General features: G+C 36.0%; 1 protein-coding gene across 5 annotated transcripts in view; it reads right to left on the reverse strand.

The window, feature by feature from the left end:
- The window catches only part of RTTN (rotatin), an 89,591-nt gene that overhangs the window by 48,964 nt on the left and 26,842 nt on the right, over positions 1-13,785 (reverse strand). For all 5 annotated transcript variants that reach the window (XM_055705247.1, XM_055705246.1, XM_055705248.1 and 2 more), the window contains 10 exons: positions 11,817-11,956; positions 11,402-11,573; positions 10,308-10,407; positions 9,730-9,818; positions 8,317-8,434; positions 7,386-7,482; positions 6,512-6,580; positions 5,988-6,176; positions 4,677-4,916; positions 1,494-1,638 (listed from right to left, as the gene is read on the reverse strand). In XM_055705247.1, coding sequence (XP_055561222.1) covers positions 1,494-1,638; positions 4,677-4,916; positions 5,988-6,176; positions 6,512-6,580; positions 7,386-7,482; positions 8,317-8,434; positions 9,730-9,818; positions 10,308-10,407; positions 11,402-11,573; positions 11,817-11,956 — 1,359 coding nt within the window. The remainder of the gene's footprint in view (positions 1-1,493; positions 1,639-4,676; positions 4,917-5,987; positions 6,177-6,511; positions 6,581-7,385; positions 7,483-8,316; positions 8,435-9,729; positions 9,819-10,307; positions 10,408-11,401; positions 11,574-11,816; positions 11,957-13,785) is intronic.

The raw sequence follows: 13,785 nt of genomic DNA on the forward strand, positions 1-13,785 counted from the left end.
TACTAATTACTTGAATCTTGAATCTACTAAACACCATAAAAGAATCTACTGTTAAGGCCTTTAAAATCTCCTGGCATTAAGCCATGACATGGTGTATTTTGAAGCATGAAAGAGGTCAGTTATACACAGCAATAACCTGCAATAAAAAAAATAGATCACAAAAACCAGAAAACACATAGTGGAAATATTAGTTCAAGTTGTATCTTGTATGTCTGTTTCCTGAAATACTTAAAATCATTTCATGTACGGGTTTTATATTAATATATTGAATGGGTTATACTTATAAAATTTTATAGGATTCTCAGCCATATAAATTGAAGTACCTGAATACTGTAAGTAATTGAAATGAAGACTATTAGCATTTTCTTGTAAATGTTTATTTAGATTGTATTTTAAGATGAGAAAATGCAAGTGTACGAAGACTGTACCTAACATGATATCCTTTGTAGGACCATGAATGATCTTGCATGTGGGCAGTATGCCTTTGCTTTGTGAAGAACAGTACTTTGCAAACTTCAGTGCAGCCATCACTTTTTCCTTGGCGTTTAACTATTGCTTTTTATACAGCAAGATTAAATTATTGTATTTTGACAAATACAATAAAAGTTGTTTTACATTGCTTTATGATGTTCAATTCCTATTTGTTTTTATACTTTCCAATTTTACATCTCTTAAATGAACAGTATTGGATAAAATGGATCTCTTTAAAGGAAAGGCACAGGAATCTAGAAAAACTGAAAAGGAAAAAAATTACATTTGATATTATACATGCATTTAAGCTACAGCAACTGAACTGTATGCTCATATAATAACTTCCTCATGCTTATGAAAATATTTTACAACCGTTTAAAAAACAAACTTAAGCAACAGACACACTGAAGCAAAAACTTCAGTCCTAACTTTCAATTCTTGTTCTTAACGCAAGACAGATAATGTTCATTTATATCCCTTTGCCAAACAAACCTGTATGGAACCTCATCCTTTAAGTTACAGAGATAATACATATGTAGTTATTTAGCTAAGCATACGTTATACAGCTGTGTAGGTACACACACACATATGTATATATAGCCACACAATTAACCATATAAGTATATATAATTATATGTACATATAGAGCTCTGCATAGCTAACTATAGTTACATGGCTCTATGCAAACTTACTACTACAGTTGACTACACCAGACCAAGACACACACAGGGAGATGTTGTTTGCTTCTGGCAAATAGAGTATTTGAGTTTAGAAAAGCAATTCATATACCAAGTAAAGGAGAGAAGGAAATTTACTCTTGTTCCAATTTAACTACACCAAATGCTAAAACTGTAGCACCGGCCACAAAGCAGCAAACATTAATACTACAAGATCTGCTATTTCTTGCTTTTGAAAACAGAAGTCATTTTCCTTGAGGAACTCACCAGAAACAAACCAACCAACCAGTTCACAGTTATATCATTTCTTACAGTCTACAACTAATTTCTTAGGTATATTCTTACATTCTTTAGCAATGATTGCAAGAGCCACTTTAGACGCTCTGACTCCAAACTTGAACTCTGCTCTCTAAGCAATCTGTTTAAAAATCTTAAGACGTCTACTAAAAGCTTCTCATCCTCCACAGAAGCTGGAAGCACTTGCAGAAACCTGCAATGCAAACAAAAATACTTGCTTTCATACCTGTTGCACATTAAGAGACTTTAAAATCTCAGCCTAATAGGACTGAAGCCACCTGTAAATGTGGAATTATAGAGGGTAAATATGTATATAATATATATCTACATATAGCAAATATGGACTTATGCTAATTATACATATATATTTAAATACTTTCACATGCAATATTAACTAAACTAAATTATTATACTTACCTAGTATCACAAATTTATTGTGTATTATTATAATATAAAATTGTTACATCTATTGAAAAAGTGTATTTACATGCAGTAAACATGGAACTGCCTACAGTAAAAGCTAGAAAAGTCTGAAAAGGGTCACAAGCAGGAAAGAAAAAGGCAATGGCTATTAAATACTAGTAATTAATAATAATAGAAAAACCTACCTATGCATTTTAAATAATCCTTATATAAAAATTCTTAATTTTTGCTGGGTCTGTTTATGTAAATTACAGAATCACATAATCATTGAGGTTGGAAGGGACCTCTGGAGGTCAGCTAGTCCAACCACCCTGCTCAAGCAGAATCAACTGCAGTGAGTTGCTCAGGACCATGGTCAGGTGGCTTTTTAATACCTCCAACAATGAAGACACCACCGCCTCTTGGGGCAACCTATGCTAGTACTCAGTCACATTCATGGGAAAAAAAGTGTTTCTTATGTTCAGAAGGAACCTCCTGTGTTTCAGTGTGTGCCTGTTGCCTCTGGTCCTGTCACTGAGCACCACTGCAAAGAGCCTGGCTCCATCTTCTTCATATGTTCCCTTCAGGTACTTGTACACATTGACAAGATCCCCATCCTGACCCTTCTCTTCTCCAGACCTACCAGTTCCAGCTCTCTCAGTCTTTTCTTATAGGAAAGATGCTCTAGTCTTTCATCATCTTTGTGGTGCTTCATTGGATTCTCCCCAGTATGTCCATGTCTCTCTTGGACTGGGGAGTCCAGAACTGGACCCAGCCTCACCAGTACTGAGTGGAGGGAAAGGATCACCTGCTTCAACCTGCTGGTAACACTCCTCCTAATGCAGTCCAGGATACCGCTAGCCTTCTTTGCTGCAAAGACACATTGCTGGCTCACGTTCAGCTTGGTGTCCACCAGCATCCCCAGTTCCTTTTCCAGAAACCTGCTTTCCAACTTGGTGAACCCTAGCATTTAGTGGCACATGGCATTGTTCCTCCCCAGGTGCAGGACTTTGTACCTCCCCTTGTTGAACTTCATGAGGTTTCCGTCAGCCCACTTCTTCAGCCTTTTGAGGTCCCTCTGGATGTCAGCACGACCCTGGCATATCAGCCACTCCTCCCAGTTTCTAACTTACGCAAAACCACTGAGGGTGCATTCCACCCCAACATCCCAACCATTAATAAAGATGCTAAACAGGATCGGACCCAATATTGATCCCTGGAGCATACTGCTAGTTACTGCCTTCCAACTGGACTTCATACCACTGATTGCCATCCTCTGGGCCTGGCTGTGCAGCCAGTTTACTATCTCACATTCCACTCTTCTAGCCCATACCTTGTCAACCTCTCTACAAGAATCTTACAGGGAACAGCGTCAGAAAGCCTTCCTGAAGTCAAAATACACAATATCCACTGCTCTACCCTCATCTACCAAACCAGTCACTTCACTGTAGAAGGGTATTGGCAAGCTGGTCAAGCACAACTTCCCCTTGGCGAATCCATACAGACTACTCCTGATGATCTTCTGGTCATTCATGTGCATGGAAAGGATTTCCAGAATTGGTTGCTCTGTCATCTTCTCAGGGATCGAGGTGAGGTTGACTGGCCTGTAGTTCCCTGGGTCCTCCCTTCCTGCTCTTCTTGAAGATAGGATCAATAGTTGCTTTCCTACCATTCTCAGGCACCTCTCCCAATCACCTTGATTGACCAAAGTGGACATAAAATTACATCAGTTGGGATACACTCATGGGTGCATCCTATCAGTGCCCATGGATTTATGTATGTCCAATTTACTTACATATTCACTAAGCTGATCCTCTTCCACCAACAGTATGCCTGTCTTGCTCCAGGCTTTCCCCCAAGTCTCTGGGACCTGGGATTCCTGAAGTCAGTCTTGCTAGTAAAGACTGAGGTGAAGACAACATTCAGGACCTCAGCCTTTTTAATGTCCTGTGTCACTGTAGTCCCTGCCCCATTCAGCAGCAAGCTCACATTTTCCTGAGCTTTCCTTTTGTCATCTATGTACTTATAAGATGTCCTTCTTACTGCTTTAGATGTCCCCCATCAGACTGAATTCCAGGTGGGTTTTCAGCTTTCTTAACTGTGCCTCTGCATGGTCAGGTATTGTTTCTATATTACTCCCAAGTTACCTGTCCCTACTTAACCCTCTGCAGGCTTCCTTCTTGTGTTGCCAGGAGCTACTTGCTCATTTATGCAGGCCTCCTGGCATTTTTGCCTGACTTCCTGCTCAATGGCACGGACCCCTCTTGAGCTCAGAGGTGGCAGTCATTGACTATTAACCAGCTTTCTTGGACCTCTCTTCCTTCCAGGGCATGATCCCATTGGACACTAACAATGAGATCTTTGAAGAGGCCAAACCTTGCTCTCCTGAAATCCAGCGCTGTGATCTTACTTTCTGCCCTTCTCCCTCCTCTCAGGATCCTAAATTCTATCACTTCATGGTCGCTACAGCCAAAACTGCCTTAGCTCTTGCTCATTTGTGAGCATGAGATCCATCAGAGCACCCCTCCTTGTTGGCTTCTCTGTCATCCGGATCAGGAAGTTGTCACCGATACTCTCCAGGAACCTCCTAGATTGCTTATGCCTTGCTGTGTTGTCCCTCCAGCAGATACAGGGAAACAACATATATATATATCTACACACACACATATACATAGACACATATACATTATATATATATATATATATATATATATATATCAATCACGGATGCACGGACAATCAATTCCAAAAATTTCAAATACAAAACCTAGGAATTTTACAATTTAAGCACCATAATCCTTACTGGATTTCTGTAATCAATATGCTTACCTGTTTATTGCTTTTTGCCAAACAAAGCTTTTCAAAGTGGTTCCGCAAGATCCAGAACTGCCTTTTAATGCAAGCCTGTCATTTAGAACATAAAAACTAAGCCTAGTGAGAGCAGCCTTAACATCTCTGTGTGATACTGCCTGAATAATTGAATTCAGACAATCCTGCAGTCCATAGTTGGCGTGAGTTATTTTGAGTATAAGAATGTCTTCTGAGGACAGTTTTAGCGAATCAAAAAATCTGAAAAGGTGTAAGAGAAAAATCATTAACAGCCACTATCTTTATAAATTATTTCAGTCAGTGTTGACTCCTTTACTTCCCAGTTCAAATGAGAAGACAAAACACAAGTTGCCTTACAAATTTATTTTTGTTAACCAACCCTTTCTCCTCTCCCACCCTCCACCCCTCCAAGAAAACAAAATCCAACAACAATAACACACACCAGGGCATTTAAATCCTGAGCTGTTTGAGTTCTTTGGAAAAATGGCACCTCTAAAAAAGTTACTTGAAAGGTGCTATTCACATTGTTTGCAATGAACTTTTTCTCCATGCTATTGTAAATGTTGGTCATTTGGACTATACTATTTTCCTATTTTCTTTTTAAGAGAGTGCTTTGGTTTTGCTTGAGGGAACTTCAAAATGATTTATCAAATCAATAACTGCAGTTTCCAATGGCTCAGAACCATGCTATTTACTAATAAAACTTGCAGGTCCCTTAAAGGACAAAAGCAAAACCTAAAAAATTTCCAAGGTGGACGGAGATAGAGATATAAGCATTTCAGTCCTATTAAATCAAGAATCTCCTAAGACATTTTCTGTATACAAAATAGACTCAACAAGAGAAACTATACTTAACCAAGAACTAACCAAAGGATGTAAAGGGAATTTTCTTCATTATCTACCATAATTCCTAGTATTAACTTTAAAAAGAATATTTATCTGAAATTTAAATCCCCAAAGAGAAAACTTCATGCAATTATAAAAGGGAAAAAAGGCAGCTCCCTAAAAACCCCACGACTACAAAGAAAAACAGCCACAAAAGCTATTTAAAATTGTTTGAAATAAGTCTGACCATCAATAAAAGTTGGATCAAGCTCTAGACTTCAGGTATAAATGCTATTTAGTAAAACATTGGCTGCTACAACATATCTACAGCCTCTTTGGACATGATCCTTTACATCTGAAAGGATGGTATTCTCAAACCAGTCAAAACTTGAACTGCTGTTTGAAGCTGAAAACCTATTTAAACTTGATGGAACACTAATTTAATTGAAACATATTGGGATTTAAAATCAAGATAAAACAGCTCACATTTCTGCTTCCTTCTCATAATTTGTAAGTTGCAATAGGTTTTCAATCCCATGGTACCACGACAGATTCCAAGCCATCTTAAGCATATCTGACACAGGTTTCATAGTCAAGCACTCAGAAGACAATGGCAGCACAACAGTATTAGGGCTAACCACATGATGAGCAGTGATCCTGACTGGGATATGATACCTTAAAAACAAAAAAAATAATTTAAAAAGTAGTTGGTGGTTTGGTTGGTTGGTGGTTGGTTTTTGTTGGTTTTTTTTTTTTAATTAAATGCTGTATTCGAGCAAGCTTTCAAATCTGAAAATAAAGTTTTTGAAACTTTTTCAGAGATCAAAGACTTGGAGAAAAAACTCCACATTTAAATCCAGTTGTCTGCATTTTTAACATCAAAGGTTTCCCCTTCATGGTCCCATCTCCATACTTTAGAAAGGACAAGAAATGGAAAGCAGCAAAGTTAACTGTAAAAAAAAAAAAAACAAAACAAAAAAAACCCACACACACCAAACCCACACATATACCTTCTGACAACGGCAACAGGTAAACTGAAGGCAGGTGGGCCAGTACCATTACCGGTTATACCATCAGCCCTGCAAGAGATTAAGTTATAGTTATTATTCGCTATTTTAAACTTTGATTGTCTACTAATGCTACAATTATTATTTCCTTATTATTCCTATCTAGCTGTATTTTTTCCTCTAGCTAGCTCCTTAGTAACCTATTGATGAAGAATTTGTACTTATAAACAATTTTTCTTCACGATTTTGCATTAAGATAGTTCTTAGAACATACACATACAGAATATTTGTTGCAGATGTTCTGCACATAAAAATTAAAGACAACATACCAAAGCACATGCTTGTTTCCTTTTTTCTATTACAGAAAAAAAATAAAGATCATAATTTTTTTCAGTGTATTTCATGTGTGTCAATTCCAAACCCATATTTTTTCTGATGTATATGCAAATTTCCAATAGTAAATCATCATCAGCTAAGGTCTGTTGGTTTAAGGACAGCTGCTACACTTAAAAGCCAAAGTAAATAGGAAAGTTCTAATTAACTTAAAACCCCACACCTACAGCTAGCTATTTCATTTGTGTAGTTTCCACTTATGAAAAAGATGGATTACAAGACCAATCAGGGTTTTTTGAAAATTAAAGTAAACAAAATGAACACTGAGGTAAAAAGTATTTTTACTGCAAAAATACGCTGCGTAGACCTATAAAGCATACAACCCAAGTACTGAAACAATTTGTTTGGCCTACAAATATGCCATTTTGGATACATAAAAGTTTGGGGCATAATTTATTTGGGTATACATATATATATCAATTTATTCACATTAAACCCTTATATTTTTACCAGAAAATACGCCATTAAATGTCTTTTTTCATACCATGTTTCTGTTCTTGCTACTTCATCAAACAACAGAAGACACAGCAACACTGTAGTTTCAGTTAAAACAGCACGATCATTTTGGAATATCAGGGAAACTGAATAAAATAAAGATATTTTTGTTAGGAAAACATTGGTATTTCAAAATAAATAGAAGGACATGGTTAAAACCAACTGTTTTCCACGGTCAGTTTGCCAACATCTTCAACAGATGCCATAACATGGGTAACACCAGCACACAATGATTTATCTTTTAAATATTAGAGACCAAAGTGATCAAAGGTTCTTAAGAAGGTTTTTAGTTAAACATCTAACCATGTTTCACATATTTTCTTTCACGTATGTGTTACAGTGTCTTGATTCTGGCTGGGATAGAGTTAATTTTATTTTCAGTAATGGTACAATGCTGTGTTTTGGATTTAGTATAAGAGTAATGTTGATAACACACTGATTTTTTTAGTCAGTTTCTTAGGCCCTGCCAGCAAAAAGGCCAGAGGGGCACAAGAAATTGGGAGGGCACACAGACAGGGCAGCTGACCCAAACTACCCAAAGGAATATTCTGTAACACAGAATGTTATGCTCAGTATATAAACTGGGGGTTGGTCATCAGGGCTGGCTGGCTGGGCATCAGTCGGTGGGTGGTTAGCGATTGTATTGTGCATCACTTGTTTGTATTTTTTTTTTCCTTTTGGATTTTATTCCTCTTTCCCACTCGCTCTTTTTCATTACAGTTATTATTATTGTTATTGATGTTGTTATATTTTATTTCAATTATTAAATTATTCTTATCTCAGTCCCTGAATTTTACCTTTTTTCCCCAATTCTCTTCTCCATCCCACCAGGGGAGGTGAGGAAGTGAGCAAGTGGCTATGCGGTTCTAAGTTACCAGCTGGGGTTAAACCACGACATACAGTGAAAATAGAATCTCTACCTCTGAATAGTTGAAGCAGTAAAGACGACTGCTGTGCAAGGGACAGACGAACAACTGGATCAGCATACACAAGTTTGCGTAGGAGTGTTAGACATGGTAACACTATGGATTCCATAAGCTACAGAAACAGAGAAAAAAATTAAATACAGATAATAATTAAGGTAATCTATTATGAGATGCTTAATTACAAAGTGTGATGCTATGAAGCAATCAATACATTCCATCATTTACAGTAGAGAAACTCAGAACTTTTAGACAAGTATGTTTCATCCAAGCGATAACTGCATATTCATTACAAAATATTTATTAATTTTATAATACTGGGTTTTATATATAATTAGTTAATATTTCTGGGTTTATTTTATTAGTACCTGATTGGTATTGGTATCTGGTGTCATAACACAATTATAACATTTGCTTTCAAAATACATATTTTTAAGAGGCATGTACATGAGCTGAAGAGTTTCAAAAAAACCCAAATATTTACAAACATATGTTTGGTTTATTGTTGTGGTTTTTTCCTTTCTAATGCAAATAGCTTATTGCACCACATTAATTTTCTGGGTCCCAATCTTTACTATCAGGAAACTTAAGAAGGGAAAGCAGTTTGATAAAAGTTAAAAGTACGAGTGAATGGCTAAAAATACGACCAAAGTCACTGCTCCTGAGAATGAGAAGACAGTAAGTTTTTCACAGTACCATTATTTTGCCTGTGTGATGTTCTACCCTTAAATTTTGTTTTGTAAACTGTATCAAATACAATTCAGTTTAATACTGAATAAACAAAAGCCCTGCTTATTTAGTATGGAAAGAGTCTTTTGCACAACTATATATAAATCCTGTGTTCTTTTGGGTGTTTGGTGGGGAGTGTTTTGTTTGCTTTCATTAAGAGAATCTTAGCGTTACCAAAAATTGTCCAGGTTTCAGTTGGGATAGAGTTAATTTTCTTCCTAGTAGATGGTACAGTGCTGTGTTTTGAATTTAGTATGAGAATAATGTTGATAACACACTGTTTTAGCTGTTGCTAAGCAGTGCTTACTCTAAACCAAGGACTTTTCCATTTCCCATGCTTTGCCAGTGAGCAGGGGCACAAGAAGCCAGGAGGGAGCATGGCCAGGACAGCTGGCCTGAACTAGCCAAAGGGTTATTCCATACCGTAGAATGTCATGCTTAGTTCTTCTCACCCCAGCGTGGGTGGGTGAAGTGGACTGTGTGGTACTTAGTTGCTGGCTGAGGTTGAACCATGACAAAAATATAACTTCAAAAAATGCATATTGTAATTACAATTGTTACTAAAAATTTGTGTTCTGTGCAGTATTATTGCACAAAGATTAGTGTTCTAAGTGCAGAAATGGGCAAATTTACTACTGTCATGCTGTGAAATGCTTGCAGAATTTGTAATAAAAGTTTTACCTTTCCATTCACATGTGTACACTCATTAAGGTAAGCCAAAATCTTTTCTATCACACCCAACTTTTTCACAATGCCATGCATTTTGGTATCTGTAGGAAAAACAAAAGACAGTAGGAATCACTGGTTCTCCACCAATTTAATATTAAACCTCTTTCTGCAAGATCATAAATACTTGCTGTTGAGAGCAAGTTCCCAAAACTGCCAATCAACAGAACAAATACAGCTCTAGCTCTACTAAAGCAAGCCTCCTCAACGTCTTTTATGTCACTACAGTAGCCTTTTGAACACCAAACTCTTAAATATCTTACATACCTTACATAATACAACCTACTCCTCTATTGCCCAAGGGAGCAGTTTTTTAAAATAAGGCCACTATTTCTTATTCTTGAGGCCAACAACAAATAACTAATTTTTCATTTGAATTGGCAGATTATCCACAATAGTGTTACAATTGTGGTCCAACAATATACATAAAAACTACAAGGAGTATACTTAGCACAAACATACAGAAAACCTAACAAAACTGCAAGCTCATCCAATGATCAGCACATGAATACAAATTTTCTGAAGAATTTTACCTTCCAAAATGATAGCAAGCTGCTCAGCCGCAGACTTCTGTAAAACTAGGTCAACAGCATCAGAAGTCAAGATATCATACAGCTTTTCAACAGTTTCTGCCTAAAAGTAAAACTATATTAGACTTACATCCAGTACACTATTATGAAGCAAGGTAACCAGCCAAATTCCCTAACAGAAAGTAGAAAACAAAAAGATCTAAATTCCTTTTTAGAATGTGTTTGACTAGGTCCCACATGCATGTACTAAGGAATAGGTTATAATCTTTTTGCACAAATCTGTAATAACCTGTGGAATATAAAAAGATGATAGTTTCTACTGTACAAAAGATGCAGATTTCCAACAAATAATGCTTGATTTATGTAGGACTACAGGAAGCTCAACACAGACATGCTAGAACATGCTTCTAAGTTTGTGAAGGAGACTGACTTTTTAATGGCAATAAGGTTAGAGAAATCTAAATAGTCCCACATATCCATACAGATTTATGGTCCTAACTTTTTGAAGGATGTAGGGGAAGGGTATAAATCAAGTGTACAATGAATAGGCAGAATAATTTTTTTCAGAGGGCAAGCATCTTAACAGCTGTTTAACATATTGTTGCTAATCTGAAAGTGTTGTGAGTAATGATGGAAGGAGAATGGAGGGGAGATGGTAAAAAAAAAAACAGGTCTAATATTTGTGATTATTTTTTCACTTTGCAAAAGCAGAATATTAAGAAAACACAGACATAAATTTGTAATCTCTATTTCATACTAAAAATTATTTGTGCCTGTTTCAGTAAAAATTGATTTTGTGCAGAAGAAAGCTCTATATGAAAAAAAAAAAAAAATCAGACTATCCATGCACAGTGACATCATTGTAAACATAGCAGGCCTGTGCTCTCTCTGCTCGTCTTGCCATCAACTTATCTGCAGAAAGATTAAAAAAAAAAAAAAGGAACTTTTTCTTATGTTGCATATGGTAGCATAAATGGATTTCTTTTTATGAAGCAAGCCAATTTGCGTGAAATACTCCAATCTTTAAAAAGCGGTAACTTCAGTGACTGGGCAGGTAGAAGAACTGATCTGTGACACAATATTTAGAGTTTACTCACCTTAAATATCGACTCTGTTTTATCATCCAATTTTAGCTCAACAACTCCTTCTATAATAAATAAGTTTGAAATGCTGGAAAGTGTACTACCATGCAGATGTGGACGTTTCAGGTTTGCCCCTTCTTCATTCAAAAGGTGGAATGTTAAATGTTTAAGTGCTATAGCACGAACCCTAAAGGAGTAAACAATTAAAACAAATAGATAAAGTCCTCATACTGGAAAGCTTTAGCGGTATATTTAAAAATTAATTAGTTTATAAAATTAACACAGTTGGGGTGGAACTACTTACTCAACTTAATATTGTTTAATCAACATTTCAAATCGACCCACTGCATAATAATCAATCAGTTTTTCAGAGAAGATACTTTCGGCCTCAAACATTAGATGTGCTGAAATGCTGCAGGGCATTACTTACAAATGTTTTTTTGAGAAGAGAAGACGTAGAGCGGCCCGAAGTCTAGCAGTTCTTGGGAGAAGACACTCTCCTTCGTCAGAGGTTGTTTCACTCAAAGTGAGGATACAGCTACCTAGCGTATCTTTTGTGTCAGCATAACCCTAAGACAAAGAAACAAAAACTTCCAAAATTAAAAAAATCCACTTCTGACTTAGCAAATTAGACAAGGTAATTCCCCTTCTAGGGGCTAAGGGAGAGCAGGGAAGGAGCAACATCTAAGAGAAAAAAAAAAAAAGCAGTAACTGAGTGTTTTTCTTAAATTTCTGCAGACTGATGTTCCCCCATAAGAACAATTTTTAAAATTAATACATCATCCTGTATAGAAATCAAAATCAAGATTTCTACATGGCCCAGAGGTACTATGACCTGAATCTGTTTACATAATGCTGCTCTCTACGGTCAGTTTCCATTTCAATAAATAAAATTCAGTCCATACAGGAAAATTACTTCAAAACTTAGAACATTAAATCCTAACTATTTTCAGATATTTCATCAAAGCATTTTCACACACAAACAAGACAAACCAGAATCAGTTACATCAAGTAATGGTATTGCAAATATTTAAATAGTAAAATACAATGCATTTTACATGCACTGGGTAAATATAGGCCTCTGGTGTGCTCTGCTTAAGTATCTACTGTACATAGCCACTACAGGCTACACAGGAGAGGAAAATTCTACTCACAAAAGTGAGAGCATTGGTAAATTCTTACACATTTATTTAAATAGTAAAATACAATGCATTTTACATGCACTGGGTAAATATAGGCCTCTGGTGTGCTCTGCTTAAGTATCTACTGTACATAGCCACTACAGGCTACACAGGAGAGGAAAATTCTACTCACAAAAGTGAGAGCATTGGTAAATTCTTACACATTTAGCCTACAGCTTATATTAATCCACCACCTATTTAATCTTGAATATCAATGCAAGATATATACGTCGGTAACACAGAAAAAATGACATTTCCTGGCGATAAAGCTCTGAAGTAACATTCCTCCCACCGTTTTCAAGTTCTCAGTGTATTTCCTCTACATGTTTTTCTGTCTGAACCTTCTATTTCATGGTCCATTTTATCTGCAATTTCTTCCCGTTTTTGCCTTGATTTTTGTGCAGTTTATGTAAGGGCTTAAGTTACAGAAACAGTTTTTTCAACATGGTAATACTGAGGTGCAGGCAATGAATGAATATATAGCAGTGATACAATTAAGTAGGTGTAATTATCAAGAATGATATTATTTGAGAAAACAAAGACAAAAGGTATACTTGGATATATTAGCAAAGTTTGATTTAAGACAGAAATACGACAATAAAAGATATCAGGAAAACCAGACATCAGATAGGTGCAGCAAAATATCTGAAGACTATAGGCATATCATAGAAATTTCCAGCACTAGAGAAAGAAAAATCACACTGAGAAAGCAAAAAGTTCCCATTAGATCAAGCTGAAAATAGAGATAAGGAAAAGAAAAACTGCACATTATTACAGATATGAAGACTAAGGTCTAAGGAAAATACTGACTGTTGATACTTCTATAGTACTGGAAACAAAGAAACGAAAAATCTAATATCAAAATGTACAGCTTACACCTACTGCTATTTATTGAGCATATCATTGATCACAAAACTACATAATCATGACAGAAGAGTCACAATTTTTAAATTTATTTAAAACTATTCTAATGATTAAGTAATTTTAAAAAGCTTGCAATGTTTTAATCTGTACTTTGATTATCCACTCATAGCTTCCAGTCATTTAAATCCCATTTAGTACTTGCTGAAATGTTTTAATACCAGGCTAAAATTTGTCTACAAATTCAAAGTAGTAGCTTTGAATTAGGACTCCTATAAAACATGTTTCCATTTGACATCTGACAAGGCTGTAGGTAAATTACTGTTAATCTATTTTCCATCTGCTACTTAGGTGAAT

The sequence above is a fragment of the Falco cherrug genome, chromosome 3 (assembly GCF_023634085.1).
Source record: "Falco cherrug isolate bFalChe1 chromosome 3, bFalChe1.pri, whole genome shotgun sequence".
NCBI lineage: Eukaryota > Metazoa > Chordata > Aves > Falconiformes > Falconidae > Falco > Falco cherrug.